The sequence below is a fragment of the Phyllostomus discolor genome, chromosome 6 (genome assembly GCF_004126475.2).
Source record: "Phyllostomus discolor isolate MPI-MPIP mPhyDis1 chromosome 6, mPhyDis1.pri.v3, whole genome shotgun sequence".
NCBI lineage: Eukaryota > Metazoa > Chordata > Mammalia > Chiroptera > Phyllostomidae > Phyllostomus > Phyllostomus discolor.
Window position 1 is genome coordinate 29,322,890 of NC_040908.2, and position 18,715 is coordinate 29,341,604.

Below are 18,715 nucleotides of genomic sequence, written 5' to 3' on the forward strand. Positions count from 1 at the left end.
ATTTCTGACATCAAATAAAAGAACCCCATTTTCACTTGACATTGTGAGATTGTATCCCTACTGTCAGGAAGGTCGTGCACGTCTCCTCTGGCACTTTACGTGCACCTGTGGGAACTGACTGTAAAGAGCCCACTTAGCCAATCGCTGCAAGCCCCAGGTCACATGACCGGCTGATTTCCAATTAAGTAGGAGGAAGTGGCACCATGTTTAGTTAAGTAACAAAATATCTTTATGTTGACCATTTTAATGGCTTTTTTCTCAAATGTTATCTATTTTCTGACTTTTAAAAATTGTATTTGGGAAAAAAAAAGAAAAAGAAAGAAACAAAGTCAACAACTACCCTTAATCACAGCACCTCAGCATAGCCACTAAAAGCATTTTGGTGCATTTCCTGTTGTTTATACTCATTATTTTTCTTATATTATTTTAATCATAATATACATACCAATCTATATCTTGCATTTTTTCACTACATATTAGATCACAAACTTTTGTTCCTATTTTATAATTTTAACAATTGTTTCAATGGCTGTAAAATATTTCTTTGAGAGATATGCAATATTCTTTTTTAATTATTTCCCTCCTATTAAATATTAAACTGTGGCTGTTACTATCTTGCTATTATAAATAATGCTTTAATAATATCTTTGTATAGATTTATTTCTGTGTATAATATTATTACTTTAGGGGGATTTTCTCCAAATGGATGTAGTGGGCTAAATGATAGAAACAGTTTTTATAGCTCAATACATACTGTCAAAATGCTTTCCAAGGGGTCATGTTAATGCATAATTCCACCAGCAATTAGATAAGAAAAGCACTGAGTCTCCACAGTCCAAGTAGATAGTAGGGAAAAAAGGTTTGGGAAAATAAAGTCTTCCTTACTTTTCTTTACCATAACAGGAGAATTAACTAGCAACCCCAGTGGCCCCTGCATGTCCAGAGAAGTTGTGCAGAACATCTGGTGTCCTTCACACTTGGGAGGGAACAGAACTTATGCAGTTTGCTGGGAGGTCAGGAGATTTATTTGGGTCATTTATAAAAGCAGTTAAATCAATTAAAGGGCAAGAGGAAGAAAAATCACCAATGACAAATTTTATTTTGTTCAGCATGGATATGACTAGGATTTGTTGCCATTTGCTTTCCTCCTCTTAAAAAAAAAATCCTGAGGAAATGGGCCCTTTGGGTCTTGGGATTCATGGGGCTTGGTCATTATCAAGGTGCCCAAAGGGAATGGTGGCTGGGAGAAGTCTCCAATACAATTTTTTTCTGTGGGTGCAAAAAGGCCTCTTTTCCTTATGGTAGAACATCTCTCTGGCATGTATTCCTCAAAACGCACATAAATACTCTCCTTCTCACAGTCTTTTCTATGGGCAAAACAATTATGCTGATCCATAATCAATGATTATGACTGCAACAATAACTGAAACAGCCAATAAGTATACAACCTTACAATGGTAATTTGAAGATTAAAAACTGTTTTCCAACCAGATAAATCCCTCACCAACTGCTTCTGCTGAGAGCCACCTACACCCTGTGGACAAAATATAATCCACCAACTGAATCCCTGACACAAACAAGAAGGTTGCATTTTTTAACAGGTGAAAAGACTCATGAGAGGCACCTAAGATCCTAGAGGATTTTCAACTTCATAGTTAATGTACCTTTGACCCAGCGATCCCACATCTGGGAATATATCTGAAGAAACCCAAAACACTAATTTGAAAGAACATAAGCACCCTGTGTTCATTGCAGTGTTATTTACAATCACCAAGACATGGAAGCAGCCCAAGTGTCCATCAGTAGGTGAGTGGATGAAACAACTGTGGGACATTTACCCAGTGGAATTCCACTTGGCCAAAAAAAAGAAGAAAGTTTCATCATTTGGGACAGCATGGATGGACCTAGAGAACATTATGCTAAGTGAAATAAGCTAGTCAGAGAAAGACAACTGCCATATGATTTCACTCATATGTGGAATCTAATAAACAAACTGAATTAACAAGGAAAATGGTGGCAGACTTGTAGATGGAGAGCAGGATGACAGCTAGTAGGGATGGAGGGGTTGAGCAAAAGGGAAAAGGATTCATGGTCATGGACAACAGTGTGGTGATTGCTGGGGGAAGGGGAGTATAAAGGGGATAAATGGTAATGGAAAAAATACAATAAAGATTAAATTTAAAAAAACAAAGTTAATATATTTTTACAACTAAAAAATCATATAGTAACCTGCTATGCCTTCACATGTCATCTACCCCTTTTTTAATAGGCTGCTCCTGGAGACCTGATGCATAGATGATTAACAAATTTCAATGAGCTAGTTTTCATGGATGATGGAAAGAAGAGAGGAAGAGATGTGCACCTGTACATATCCATCTTTTATAACCTGCCTCATTCTGGAAAGGGCTTAAAGTGACCCAGAGAATGTCTGTAGGTTGTACTGTGTTGCACCAGATCCACAGGTCAGATTTCTGGTGATTGCAGGTTTCGTGTACCAACAGTGAGACCGCGGTCCTGGGTCTACAGGGCTCACATGGCACCACGTCCTTACCACGCAACTGCACACAGAACACGCCTTGGAAGAGTTAAAGAGTTACGAGTGTTTTTAAAAATCAAATAAATGCAAAAAAGTTAAAGTGAACATTATTTCTTGGGAGGGAACCTTTTCAGTGGTGGGAGAAAGAAAAGAGGAAAAGATGTACAGATTTTGTTCAACACCTTTTTTGAGCATTGTACGAGGGCCTGGGTGTTGGTGAATAAGACAGCCTCTTTCTTCATGTACTTATACTTCAGAGAGTGATGACAAACTCTCTAATTCAATGACAGAAACATTTTACATTTTAAACTCCTATATATATAAAAACACAAAAATAAAAAGCAAAATCCCTGAAACACTTTGGCAAATATGTGTTAATATTTCTTTACTATAGAGTTTATACAAAAAAGATCAACAAGAAAGAAGGTTAAAACTCCACCCCGCAGATGCCTGGGAAAAGACTAACCAGGAAGTATGCAGGAAGGACCAATAAGGGATAATTAGAATGTGTACCCTCAGATCCCAGATTAAATTAAAATAATAAGAAGCCATTCTTTTACTGTCAAATAAATATTTTTAAAAATAACAATAAACAAGATTTCATAAAATGGACACTGTTTTGATTGCTGGTAGAGATGTAAATTAATATACTTTTTAAAAAGCTTTGGAAGTATAATCTCTATCCCCATAAATCCCATTTGTGATAATCCATAGAAGTGACCCCAAAATTTAGAAAAGACTACCCATTGTCCTGTGATAGTACTGGTCTTTTGACCTGAATATTCAGTATGTGTCCTTGCATAACAAAGTACTGAATGTGGACAAAAGATGTCATAACACAGAAGAATTCTCCACGGAGCTGACCATTTATAAAAGTTTATCCCGTCAAATACCTCTGCTTAACGCGGGGGCCCACCGTCACACACAGAATGGTGTCTTTGTGAGTCCATTTCTCTCCCTCACTTTAAATGAAAATAATAAATTGAAAATAAAATGCAATCCACTTCAAAGTGAAACTGCAGATTTTACCAAAATATGCACTATTTCATGAAGCTGATAAAAATGATAGAGAAGTGCCCACATGATGGGACAAGTCTTTGACTGACCAATGAGAATCCAACAAAGTTAGGTAAGTTAACGATGGAGAAGTGGAGAAGGTCATGTGAGGGTGGGGACACTGTCGGCACCTCGGAGAGCGACTTGGAGTCCCAAAGGAGGGGGCCTGGGGAAGACTGAGGAAGCTTCCACCAGTTTTTCTCAAATGTCCCTCCTGTGGTGTCATGAGAATGTCAGACCTGAAGTGAAGAATATCACTGCACTATTGTAAAATACTGTCAAAGATAGGCCTGACGGGTATGGCTCAGTTGGTTGGGTGTCAGCCTGCAAAGCAAAAGGTCACCGGTTCAGTTCCTGGTCAGGGCAACTGATTCCACTGATTGGGGTTTCTTTTTCACATCAACGTTTCTCAGCCTCTCTTTCTCCCTCCCCTCCCCTCTCTCTACAAGGAAATAAAATATTTTTAAAAGTGTCAAAAATATACTAAAATCAACACAATTTCCTTTTTTATCTAAAAAGCCCCAAGCCTCCCTGTCATTCTAAGGGACAAGCAGGCTCCCACCCCTCCCGCACCCTCCCTGCCTGGTGCGTAGCTTCCAGCTGTCTCTGCTCTCTGTCTCCCAAAAATACTTGAAATCTCTTGTTTGCCAATGTTTCTCTTTATCCACGTGAACTTCCTTATTCTTTTACTATTGTTTTATTGAGATCTGAGAGTGAGAGGAGATGGATGTATGTGGCCAATTTGCCATATTGGGCAGGGAATCACACATTACTCTTAGCACAGAAAATAAAGACTTTTGATCAAATAGCTATTATCCACATAATCACATAAAACAGGAATATTCAAACGGTACATATCAGTTTATAGCACATAAATAGGAACTCCATCCATTTAACTTATCGATTTTCTCTGAAACTATTCTACTTCACATTTAGGCCACAATGGGATCCTCTCATAAGTATCAACAGACATCTATTTTACAAGAAAAAGTCTGTGAACATTCCCAACATAATGCCTCTTTGTAAATTTTATTTTTCCTTATTTTGTAGATGCTTTATGAAATTAAGGCTAATGTCTACAAGTATAGTATCCATGTTTTGTGCACAGAATGGACAGTTAATAATAAAATGTCTAAAAATTGGGGCCCCTTCTCATATTTTCCCCTCTTCCTTTCCTTTCCTTTATCCCAGGTACCCTAATTCTCATTGCCTCATCTGTATTCCTGGGGGCATGACAGAGGGGAAAGAGGATGGATCTAACAAGTCACTAATACCTTAGTAGTAAATTGGATCAATATACTTCTCCTTCGAGGAGCTTTTGCATTTAAAAGAAGACACAAGAAAAGGAGAGCTCCCTCCCAAAGACTGTTCAACAATGAAATCACGAGGAACACATGTCTCCTGTCTCTCAGACTCGCACATCAAAATCCCTGCTGTGGAGTCTGAGGCTTTGCTGCAGTGGGTGGGGAAGTACAATTTAAATACAAGTTTCCCTTCTGGGCCCCTCAAATACCTTGTGGTAAAGCCCTCGGATCCAAAAACTGAGAGGCTAGTGAGCAGTGTTGTTTCTTTGACTCCTGCTTAGGCTATGGACGGGCTCTGAAGGGACAGGCATGGGCGTCCCTTTCCCCAAACAAGGCTTTTCCTCACCCCTGTCCTATCTCCTTCCTCCACCTGGAGTCAGCCCTTGCTGGGAGGCTTACGAGCGACTGTGTCAGAGAGTTTGGGAGGTGGCTATTGGAAGGAAGACGGTATGGGCACTTCTATCAACAGATAATATTAAACTTGAGTCACCGGTGTCTAATATTGGGTGCTTTGTTTCCAGTGGCGCATGCTAAGCCATTTGGTCCTGCACCAGATACATTCATCATGAATCATAGACTCTTGTTTAATACGTGTTAAGTTTCTGGGTGCTGGAATGTGTACTTGGCTGGGTTGTTGACTTTTGAGTGTCCCTGCCCTGCAGGAAGGCAGAGGGAGCACCGATAACATGTCTCATCTGCCTCGGAACGTTGAACAGGGCTACCCGTGGGCCTCACACACAGAACCACCAAAAAAAGATGTGTAGAGGGGATGAAAGAACTTCTGTGGAAGTCAGCTAGACTCAGCTGAGTCCAGCTTTTTGCAATAAGGCTTTGCTGAGAAAAGGCTGGAAATTCTATCATCTTAAAGATGTCCCAAGGGAAAAAATATGGCAAGTGAAGAGAAGTCAGTATACAAGATTCTCAGCAGGAGCCTAAGCTCCATCCATCCATCCATCCACCCATCATAAGGATCTTGGATGATCAGGACCGAACAGTCAGGCTGGCAGGCAGACCTTCCAGGAGAGAGAAGCCTCCTCCCTGTACACCCATCCTACTGCAAAGAGGGCCAAGCAGGCCAGTCTGGCCCCATGAACGAGCCTCAGGGGAGTTGCGACTCCAGAGACGACATAATGTCTGCCACGTGGACTTGACCCCAGATCAGCTCCACCTTAATGCTTCTACCAAGGCATTAAGCAAGTCACTTGACCGTGCTCACTTACCAGGGAGCCAGCTTACAGCCCAGGTTTTGAGGTTAGTATAGACTGGGTCGAAGTCCTGGCTATACCTCTTAATAACTGTGTGACCTCAGACAATTAACTTCCATTTCCTAAGCTGTCAAGTGGGGATAATCAATACCACCCCGGCACGCTGCCGTGAGGGCTGAGTGAAACGGGACATGTCTGCCACCGAGCGTTGTGCCTAGCACCAGAAGTCACTCACTGCGACATCATTAAAGTTGGCCCTAACAGTAGAAGCAGATTTGTAAAGTTTCTTCCAATTCTAAGAGTCCTTAACAGCTCTGTGACCTCGATTTTAATATTTATAATCATTTAAGCTGAATGATAAAATCAGTCAAATGAGTTTTTCAGATAAAGGCTTATAATGGCCTAAGGATTAGTGCATTTACCTCAAGAGGCTTCGAGATAATGTCCTCGCAAGCGTCATTTCTTTGCCACACTCACACCACACGCCACCATCTCCCACTGCTGGGATCAAAGAACTTTCCTCTGCAGTTCATAAATTGGTGGATCTAAACCAAACCCATAAGTCTGCTCTGGGAATGCCTGTTTAGGACAGACACGAATCGCAGCCCTGGGCTATTTCTTTGTTTTGAATATTTTAGTATTCTTTTCACTTAGTTGAAGGACAGGATGTTCCAAATCAGTGAATCACTTTCATTTATAAACTGGAGTGAATGAGGTGACATCAATGAAAATGGCGGAATAAGGATCTCCGAAAACTTCTCCTCCATAAAAGCCATGAAAACAAAGGCAAAACTTGTCAGAATCAACTGCCTTGTGCTATTTCCCACACCAAGCTGCTTATCGTGCAAGATACGTAGCCTAAACTAACAGCAAATTACTTTCAATTGAATCTGTCTTTACTAAGAGTAAACAAATGCTTATTTACCCATGGCATCCATTTAAAGTGTGTATTCCAAAGGAAATACAATATCACCCAGTAGGGAAAAAAACTGGTGTCTCGACTGCATGCTGCCATGCCAACTGTGTAAAGCATTTACAATAATCTCCTTCCCCACACACATTCACACCTGTGCACACACACATGCACACAGAGAGCCAAGGAAGGGATAACAGCCAACAGAGATAACGTGCTCTTGGAAGGCACAAAGCAGTGTGGAGGAATGCAGCCTGGCACGGCAGGGTGGAGAAAGCTGAAGAACAAATGCCTGGAGAGGTCCTGCCAAGGAGAAGGAGGCCGATTTGTTCCACAGAACCCAAAAGAAGCTTGGGAATGTCAGGCATCATCGAACGTTTTCTCCCCTAGTCCCAAGTCACCTCACCCTCAGCGGCCAGGTAGCTTACCCATCCTACATCCCTGTAGGAAACAGAGGGTTTAGTTTCTGGGGAGACTGCACCAGAGATCTGGGCTCAGGAGCACAAGACACAGTGAGGACAGGGGCCTTTACTGAGGACAGTAATTAAGTGAACTGCTGCCTTAGAAACAGTGAGATCTCCAGCCCCGTCTCCCATTCAGTTCACAGAACACAAGCCAGTGGCTTATATCCCAGGCAGGAGAGGCTGAGGAGTGGTTCTGAAGCACATGATAGGTCCAAGAGATGTAAACATTTATGGTCCTCATCCCATCCATCTCCTGTGAAATCCAACCGGAAATAACCCCTACCTTACTGGTTTCCTGCGGCTGCTATAACAAACTACACTATATATTTGATAGCTTAAAACAACAGAACTTTATTCTTTCAAAGCTCTGGAAGCTAGAAGTCCAAAATTAATTTCACTGAGCAGCAATCAAGGTGTTGACAGGGCTGTGTTCTCTCTGGAGACACCAGGGGAGAATCCATTCCCTGCCTCTTCCAGCTTCTGGTGGCGGCTACATTCCTTGGCTCGTGGCCGCATCACTCCAGTCTCTGCCTCCTGGTCACATTGCTTTCTCTTCCTTTCTCAAATCTCCCTCTGCCTACCTTTCCTAAGGACACATGATTACATTTAGGGCCCACCAAATAATCCAAGATAATGTCTCCATCTCAAGACCCTTAACGTAATCACACAAGTGTCCGCCCTATAAGGTGACATTCGTAGATGCTGGTGATTTGGACGTGGATGCCTTTGGGAGCCATTACTCAGTCCACCACACCACCCGAATACAGAAAATTTCCAGTCAGCCTTCTGGTTTCTCGCACTTAAGTGTTAGTGACATCAAAACTTTTTCACCTTTGTAGGATATCTGAATTTCTTGTTTGTTTGTCTGTTTGTTTGTTTTTTAAAGAGAGAGAGAGAGAAACATCAATGTGTGGTTGCCGGGGGCTGTGGCTTGCAATCTAGGCACGTGCCCTGACTGGGAATCAAACTTGCGACACTTTGGTGTCGCAGCCCGCGCTCAATCCACTGAGCTACGCCAGCCAGGGCTGAATTTTTTGTTTTATTAATTACCCATTCATGGCCTTTATCTGTTTTACTTTCTACTGATGTTTTTCCTATAGGCTAAGAGAACTTGAGATAAGACCATTAACCCTTTATCTGCTATGTATATTGAAAATACTTTTCCTAATTTGCACTTTCCTATTAACTTGTTTACAGTTTGTTTTCTAATATATGCAAAAATTTTTAGTGTATATAATCAAATTTAATACCTCTTTTCCTTTGTAATTCATCCATTGCTATTGTCAGAAAATCTGCCTTATCCTAAAATTAGATATATGCTAATATATGTTCTCCTGGTTTTATGGTTTGAAAAGTATTTACTTATTTAATCAATATGAAATTTATTTTAATATGTGGTATAAAGAATCTAACTTAGATTTCACTTCCAGCAAGATGGAGGAATAGGTGAACGCACCGTACCTCCTCGTACAACCAAGATTAGAAAACCAATAATTTACAACAATAATTTACTATCAGAATAACACCCAGATCCGGCAGAGGATTTATCTGAATGGAAGTCGGGCAGCCAAGAAGTTGAAGTAGACGCGTTCATCCGGACTGGTAGGAGAAGACGAGCCGGGTGGGCGCGGGGCTGGCTCAGGTCGGCGGTGGGCGGAGGTCGGGGGAAGGTTTGGCTCGAAATCGGCGCAAAAGCCATCCGGCGCGCAAGAAGGCAGCGGTGATCCCTGAGTACGCAAGCTGTGGCTGGCAGACCCAGAGGGGTAGCGATTGTGCACCAGGGCAGAACTCGAGGCCTGGAAGCCCAGACAAGGGTCTGAGTCCAGGGGAACGGAACTATCGCCATTGTTTTCTCCCGCCCCGCTCCCGCTCCCGCCCCACCCCCACATATAACGTCACAATCTAGCAACTGGGGTGCCCAGCCCCAGTGAGCACCTAAGGCTCCGCCCCCCACCGTAACAAGAGCAACCAGACCGGAAAAAAAAAAAGAAAGGAGAGACAGGGGGGAAAAAAAATGTTTTCAACAGAGCAGATCAGTCCCCCAGGACTCATCCTTTTGAGCGACCAAGAATTAGCCAGTCTATCAGATGCGCAGTTCAAAACACTGGTGATCAGAAAGCTCACGGAACTGGTTGATTTTGGACGAAATTTAGATGAAAGAATGCAGATTACCATAAAACAGATGCAGGAAGACACGCGGAGGAGAGCCAATAGTGAAAGGAAGGAATATGAGTCTCAAAACAATACAGTGGACCAGAAGGAAGATAGAATTAACCAAGCAGGAAAGCATGATGAAATAAGAATTCAAAAAATTGAGGAAAAGATTAAGAGCATCCAAGACACCTTTAAACGTCCCAATATCCGAATTATAGGGGTACCAGAATTGGAAGGGGAAAAGCAACAGATTGAGCACGTATTTGAACAAATAATAAAGGAGAACTTCCCCAATCTGGCAAAGGGAACAGTCTTCCAAGAAATCCAAGAAGCTCAGAGAGCCCCAAAGAAGTTGGATCCAAGAAGAAACACACCAAGGCACATCATAATTACATTAGCCAAGGTAAAAACGAAGGAGAGAATCCTAGAAGCAGCAAGACGTAAGGGGACAGTAACCTACAAAGGAGTTCCCATCAGACTGTCAGCTGATTTCTCCAAAGAGACCTTACAGGCAAGAAGGGGCTGGAAAGAAATATTCCAAGTCATGAGAGACAAGGACCTACATCCCAGATTGCTCTATCCAGCAAAGCTCTCATTTAGAATGGAAGGGCAGATAAAGTGCTTCTCAGATAAGGTCAAGTTAAAGGAGTTCATCATCACCAAGCCCTTATTTTATGAAATGCTAAAGGGACTTATCTAAGAAAAGAAGATAAAGAAAAGACATGTATAGTAAAAGGACAGCAAACTCACAAATATTAACAACCACACCTAAAGCAAAACCAAAAGAAACTAAGTAAACAACTAGAACAGGAACAGAGCCACAGAAATGGAGGGCACATGGAGGGTTAGCAGCAGGGGGGTGGGAGGAGGAGAGAGGGGGAAAAGGTATAGAGAATAAGTAGCATAGAATGTAGGTTGAAAATAGATAGGGGGAGGGCAAGAATAGTACGGGAAATGTAGAAACTAAAGAACTCGTAAGTATGACACATGGACATGAACTAAAGGGAAAAATGTGGGTGGGAGGGGGGCACAGGGTGGAGGGGAGAGAAGGGGGAAATGGGACAACTGTAATAGCATAATCAATAAAATATATATTAAAAAAAAAAGAATCTAAGTTAATTTTTTGAAGTTATTTAACAACTGTCTAACATAAACTATCTCTTCCTTTCCCTGTGGATTGTCATATCACCTTTCTCAAATATATAAATTTTATATATTCTAGTGTCTATTTCTGAGCTCAGTTTGGTATCTTAATTCCTCTTTCAGATGTTTGCTGTATCTCTCCTCCCCCTACTCCCAAGTTTCTAGTTACAAATAAATAACTATTGTCCATCAAACCATCCCAAAATAATTTCACATTTTTCTCATTCTTTCTAAATGTTTATATAATTATTTATTTTTTGGCATTCTACTGGTCACTTATCTAAAAGGGTTCATTTTTATCATAATACATGTACATGTCTTTGGACATTTTTAGAAATAGGAAAGCATGTTCACATTTTTTAAAGAAAAGCACCTAGAGATACTTTTCCTTTTTTGTTGTTAATACAGTGATCTGCTGAATGTCTCTGATGATTTTGTGTGTCACTCATTTTTCTGGGTGCAAGGTATAGAGGACAAAAACAGACAGTTCTCTCCAACTTCATGAAACTTACTTTCTAATAGGGGAGATCGACAAAAACAGGATAGGCAAAAATTTAGATGTAGTGTGTCAGACAGTGATGAGTTCTATAGAGAACAGAAAATAAAGGAAGGGAGGGACAGAAAATTCTGAACAGGTGACTGGGGATGACGTCACTGAGCTATTATGAGTCAAGACCTAAAAAAGTAAAGACACCTTTACTTCTTTCCTGTAAACTAACATAAATGGTTAATTGATATTGATATCGCTGTTATAGCTTCAGGTATACTTTAAGTATATTTTAAATCAATTACATAATCATTCATTGTTTATCTACTTCAATGAGCAATGTGTTAATCTTGATATAGCAAAAGGCATTGCATATTTTAAACCTCAAATTTACCATACTTACAGGAGTGAAATAAGATGTTGGAAATCTCTGAACTGTAGAACGAAATACAAAGTTCCTATATTAAAAAAAAGATATGATTTACTAAATTTATTTATTTTTAAAGATTGTATTTATTTATTTTTAGAGAGGGGAAGGGAGGAAGGAAGAGAGGGAGAGAAACATCAATGTGTAGTTGCCTCTCACACACCGCCCAACTGGGGACCTGGCCCACAACCCAGGCATGTGGCTGACTGGGAATAGAACCAGTGACCCCTTGGTTCACAGGCTGGCACTCAATCCACTGAGCCACACCAGCCAGGGCGATTTTCTAAATTTATTTCTATTATGAGGGCCTTTGTTAATTTATTCCCTATCTCTCATTAAGTATTTAAGAATGCTCATCTGGATATAAGGGGCATAAATGAGGTTGAAAAGCCACCAGTATTGATTGTTAAGTATGTATATAGAAAGGCATAAATGCAATTATTAAAAGCAACTTAATAAGTAATAAGTATATTATTACCTGGAAGCATACTTGGGAACTGGAGGAGGAAGTACATCATATTGTCCTGGTGACAGCTGAATTGACTGCACAAATGGACAAGCACACAAATAATAGGTTATCATAAGTCTTAAACTCACTTTTCTTATTAGCTATCATTCATAATCCTCTATTTTATTACTGTATAACATTATATAATTTATTATCTGTTCTAATAGTGGAAACAGCATATTTCCAAAGGTGGAGCTTCAAAACATCCCAGACATTCACATTTCATGGTGAATTTTATGACTGTATGCCTAAGATGATGTGTTAAAAGCCATTATACAATTGATCATATTCTACTTGTACTGGATTCAACAAACCATTCAGCCATCATTTGCTGAGCTTGTCTTATGGGTAAAGAACCCCACTAGATGTGGTGGGGAGTACAATGGTAAGAGAGAGATTGTCCCTGACCAGCAGGAGTGAGAAGGTATGTACATAAATAATTCTAATATAAAACAATATAATCAATGCTGAAAAACAGATTGAAGATTTAGGAGGTAGGGAGAGATTAAATCTAACTGGATGACCCATACATGTGATGACCCATAACATCACAGACAAATAGTGATAAACTAAAAGCTTTTCCTCTAAGATCAGAAACAGGAGAAGGGTGCTCACTCTCTCCATTCCTGTTCAGTACAGTACCAAAAGTCCTAGCCCGAGTAATTAGGCAAGAAAAAAGAAATAAGGGGCATTTGAATTGGGAAGCAAGAAGTAAAACTGTCCCTGTTTGCAGATGACATGATCATATATATAAATATAAATATATCAAATATGTATTTATAAATGTGTCCATAGATAAATATATAAATATAAACAAACAAATAAATATATTTATATATAAATACATCCTTATATAAATGTAAATATATATATATATTTTAAAACCCTAAAGACTCCACCAAAAAAAAACCCTGTTAGAACTAATCAACAAATTCAGTAAAGCTGCAAGATACAAAAACAACATACAAAAATCAGTTGAGTTTCTATACATTAACAATGAAGTATCTGGACAAGAAATTAAGAAAACAATCTCATTTGCAATAGAATCAAACACAATAAAATACTTATAAATTGAACTAAGGCAGTGAAAGATCGGTATACTGAAAACTGTAAGAAACAAATTGAAGATACAAATAAATGGAAAGATATCCATTTCTTTGGATTAGAAGAATTCTAATGTTCATGGATTAGAATAATTAATATTGTTAAAATATCCATACTATCTAAAGCAGCCAATAGACTCAATGAAATCCCTATCAAAATTCCAACAGCATTTTTCACAATTCAGAAAAACAATCCTAAAATGTATATGGAACCACAAAAGAACCTAAAGTCATAGCAATCTTGAGAAGAACAACAAGGCTGAGGGCATCACACTTCCTGGTTTCAAATTATATTACAAAACTCATATATGCAGTATGATACTGGCATAAAAACAGACACAGAGACCACTGGAACAGAATGGAGAGTCCAAAAATAAACCCATGCGTATCATCAACTTATTTTGCCAAGGGCACCAAGAATACACAATGGGGTAAGCACAGTCCCTTCAATAAATGGTAGTAGGAGAACAGTATATCCACATGCAAAGGAATAAAACTAGACCCTTATTTTATACCACTCATAAAAATTACCTCAAAATGGACAGAACACTTAAATGTAAGACTGGAAACCATAAAACCCCTAGAAGAAAAAGGAGAAAGCTCCTTAACATTGGTCTTGGCAATTTTTTTGGATATAACACCAAAAAAAAAAGCAAAATAAGGCAACAAAAGCAAAAATAAACAAGTGGGAAGACATCAACCTAAAAACCTCCTACATAGCCAAAGAAACAATCAACAAAATAAAAAGGCAACATAAGGGATGGGAGAAAGTATTTACAAACCATATATCTGATAAGGTGTTAATATCTAAAATATATAAGGAACTCATACAACCCATTAGCCAAAATAATCCAATTAAATTGAACAAAAGACCTGAGTACACATTTTTGCATAGAGACATATAATGGCCAGTAGGTGTGAGAAAAGGTGCCGAACACCACTAACCATCAAGGAAATGCAAATCAAAGCCACAATGTGATGCCACCTCACAGCTGCTAGGGTGGCTGTTATTAGAAAGACAAGAGATAACAAGTGTTGGTGAGGATGGAGAGAAAAGGGACCCTTGTGCACTGTTGGTGGGAATGTAAAATGATACAGCCAATATGAAAAACATGTCCCTCAAAATATTAAAAATAAGGAACAAAATGAGTGTGTGGAAGAGATCTCCGCACTCCATGCTCACTGCAGCATTACACACAACAGCCACGCTATGGAGACCACCTGCACGTCCACTGACGGATGGGTGGATAATGAAAATAGGATATGTGAACAACTGAAATAAATAAATAAATAAACGTAAAATTCGGCCATAAAAAAGAAGGAAATCCTGTCTTTTGCAATAACACGGTTGAACCTGGAGGGCATGGTGCCAAGGGAAGTAAGCCAGACAGAGAAAGACAAATGCTGTTTTGTATGACTTATACGTGGAATCTGGAAAGCCTGTCTTTGTGAAACAGAGTAGAACGGTGGTTGCCAGGGTCTGGGGCGGGGATGGGGGTTTGGTCAAAGGGCTCAAAACTTCACTTACAGGGTAAGTTCTGGGAACACAAGGTATAGCATGGGGGCCATAGTTGATAACACTGTGTTTGTGCACTTGAAATTTGCTCAGAGAACAGATCTTACATGTTCTCATCCACACTCACAATGGTAAGTCTGTGAGGTGATGAACGTGTTAATTAACTTGATTGTGGTAATCATTTCACAATGTATACGTAGACCAAATCATCACCTTGTATGCCTTAAATATATACAATTTCATTTGTCAATTATACCTCCATAGAGCTGGGGGGAGAAGTTATGTAAATCCAACCAGGTGATCTAAAGATGGTGAAAACAATGAGATTCGAGTGGTGTTTTAAGGAAGACAGAACTGCCTCGAGGGGAGCAAGGGAGGGATTCTGAGAAACACTGCAGAAGAGACTGCCCCTCTGCCCGTTGTCAAACGTGCTGCAAACTACTTGTGTGGCTCCATTGTCCCGGGTTTATGGATACTAACTAGCTCAGAGGTGCAGGAAATAAGGAGCGTAAGGGTCTGGCAGGCACAGAGACTGGGATATGCAAAGGAAGGGAGGGTGAGGAGGAGGAAGCCAAATGAGGAGCCAGGGGAGACTGACAGGAGCTGGTAGGAAGGAATTATATTACTAAGTCCTGGGAAGAATCCTTCCTGAAGTGAACAGTCTACTCCCCATCCTCCATTATTTTAAAAATCGGATTTAAAAATACAATACTGCCTTTGCTGAAAATGAGGCATCCATACGTATCCTGGCATTTTATGCCACATGCCAGTTCCGTGATTATATTTCACCCTGCTGCTTTCATTCACATACTGATACACAATTTTGATTACAGACACAGACTTTTGTGGATACGGTGATAACAACAGTAAATATAAATTTTATGATGAACTCCACATTTTGTCCTGATGCACCTGTACCTTGTTACTTGTTCACTTGACATAACAAACACCCAGAAAATGCTGGTGTTGTTTTTTATCCTCATGTGGAAGCACAAAAGTATATTTTAAGTAGGGGGCTTTTGGGGCTGCAGCATACTATTTCTTGATTTTGATAATGTTTACATGTGTTTGCTTTCTATTTAGTTTATTTCTCTTAAAGATTTTATTCATTTATTTTGAGAGAGGAGTGGGGAGAAAGAGAGAGAAACATCCACATGCGAGAGATACATCAATTAGTTGCCTCTCACATGCCCCCAACTGGGAACCTGGCCTGCAACCCAGGCTTGTGCCCTGACTGGGAATTTAACCAGGGACCTCCTGGTTTGCAGGCCAGCACTCAGTCCACTGAGCCACACCAGCCAGGGCTTTCTATTTACTTTAAATAGTGCATTATGCTTTATATGCTTCTTCTAGCATGCTTGCTCACTCTCGTGTACATATACACACATACACAGGAGGAGAAAGAAGAGAACTGAGAAGTGAAAATAAAAACATTAAAGCAGCTGTTTATCCCTCTATATTCAGCAACCACATAGAGTTTTGATTTAAAAAGTACTTATGAAAAAACTCTTGGACAGCATTAGTCTCAAAAGAAACATTGGTTCCCATAACTTCTGTATTTGCCCTACTTTACTTGGCACTGGCCATTCTTTGCTATTTAGTATAACTGAGAGAGGGCTGACTTTTTTTTTCCATAGTCGTGACTAGTCAGCTGCCTTATGCAAGAGACTATTTCTCTGCACATTGCTGAACTTGTTGCAAAATATCTGGGTGGCTCCATTGTCCTTGGAGATTTTATATATACACATGCATTTTTCTAATTCTAAAATATGCTTCTCAGTACTTCATTTGCAATGGAGCTCAGAAATCTAGACAATGTGCCCATAAAAATGCCTGATTCTAGTTATTGTTTCAATCCATGTTGACAAGGTACTCAGAAATCTTGCAATAGCTGCCCTGGCTGGTGTGGCTCAGTGGACTGAGTGCCAGCCTGCGAACCAAAAACTCGCTGGTTCAATTCCTAGTCAGGGCACATGCCTGGGTTGCGGGCCAGGTCCCCAGTTGGGGGGTTTGTGATAAGCAACTACACGTTGATGTTTCTCTCCCTCTCTTTCTCCCTCCCTTCCCCTCTAAAAATAAATAAATAAAATCTTTAAAAAAAGAAATCTTGCAATAGCTTGGAACCATACAATATGGAAAGATGATATTAATGTGGATACTTAATTCAGTTCTGTTGTACCAACACCATTAATGTCAGAAACTGGACTAAGTGAAAAAAATCTAACCCTACCTCTTAGGCTCTTTGCATGACAACATTCTGAGAACCCACATCCATAAGGAGGTGGGAGAGAGGGGAACATTTTCACTGCGTCAGAAGCCCTGTCGGAGTGATCGTAAGGGAATGCAGCCAAAGGGCTGGCAGGTACGACACTTTTAGGTATTATTGATAGAAATTTCAAGTGTACCTACTTTCTGAGAAGTAAAGTCTTTTGTGTTGTATGGAAGTGTCACTGAGTCACTGCTAAGACTTTTTTGTGGAATGAGAACTAGACAACATAGGACTTGCTTAAAACGAAGTATGCCTGATGATACTGTTCTTAACTTTACCAGTACCTTGTAATTTCCATCAGTTCCAGATGAACTAAGAATTACAAGTGGGTCCCAATCCCTGAGATACATTCTTTCAAAAGAGAAAGGTATCCATCTTTCAAAACCCATTTTTTAAAAGATTTTATTTATTTATTTATTTTTAGAGAAAAGGGAAGGGAGAGAGAAAGAAAGGGAGAGAAACATCAGTATGTGGTTGCCTTTCATGTGCCCCTAACTGGGGACCTGGCCCGCAACCCAGGCATGTGCCCTGACTGGGAATTGAACCAGCGACCCTTTGGTTCACAGGGGGCTGGTCAATCCACTGAGCCACACCAGCCAGGGCATCAAAATCCATTTTCATTTGCCACCTTCTTGACATACTTGCATGTGGCATTAGTGCTTTGCCTTGCACTTGCTCTTTGGGAATTCACCCTCTAAAGTATCTGCTAAATGAGCCAATTTTTAGGGCCCTTTTTCCATTTAAATGGTGTTGCTGTTGGTACAATGAAATGCCCTGTCGTATCTATGTTTTGCTCTTCATTCTCCCAACATTTAAGTCTTGAGTTCCCTACATATTACTTGCCAGCTTGGTCTCGGGCACCAGGTTTCTCTCTGTTGTTACCTTGCTGAATGAAAAACCATCCTGTTGAAAATCCCTGCAGTTGTTATTTTACCATGGAGTGCTTCCAAATGAATGTGTTTTCAGAGATATCGTCAGCATCACAGCTATAAACACCACTGTCAAAGATCAATGAACTGGCAAGATCCAGTGCAAAGACCTTGAGGTGGGAGTGAGGGTGGCAATTCAGGAAGCTTCCAGCAGACCAGTGGGGCAGGAGAGAGAGAGAGAGAGGGAGCAGTCAAACAATGAGGTCTGGAATGAAGCCAGTTCACAGTAGGACCTCGGACCCTGAGAACAGCCACTCAGAGACAGCAAGCACAAAGATTTAAACCCAGCAGCATTCTCAGTCAAGAGGGGGGGTGGCGGGGAGAGGGGCGGGGGTTGCCCTCCAGGGAACATTTGGCAATGCCTGGAGACAGTGTTGTTGTTACAACTGAGAGGGGGGATAGCTAACGGCATCTAATTATCCAGGAATGATGTTAAACATGCTACAAAGCACAGAACAGTCCCCCCATAACAAAGAATTATTCTGTCCAAAATGTCAGTAGGGCCAACGCTGAGAAAGCCTGAACCAGACATGTAAGTGGAGAAGTCAAAAAGCAGTTGGATATATGAGTCTGGATTTCAAGAGAGAAGTCTGGGCAGGAGGTGTGATTTAGAAATCACAAAAAGATGGTCTTCAGAGCCGGGACTGAATGAGATCACCAGGGGAGGCAGTGTAGATAGGGAAGGGTCTGGGTGTAGGAGC

At 40.5% G+C, this 18,715-nt stretch overlaps 1 protein-coding gene across 1 annotated transcript in view; it reads right to left on the reverse strand.

Annotated features, from left to right (window-relative positions):
• STPG4 (sperm-tail PG-rich repeat containing 4) overlaps positions 1–18,715 on the reverse strand; it is a 37,415-nt gene that overhangs the window by 11,394 nt on the left and 7,306 nt on the right. Inside the window, exons 4-5 of the mRNA XM_028517593.2 lie at positions 12,168–12,232; positions 11,666–11,720 (exon numbers count right to left, since the gene is read on the reverse strand). Of these exons, the coding sequence (XP_028373394.1) occupies positions 11,666–11,720; positions 12,168–12,232 (120 nt within the window). The remainder of the gene's footprint in view (positions 1–11,665; positions 11,721–12,167; positions 12,233–18,715) is intronic.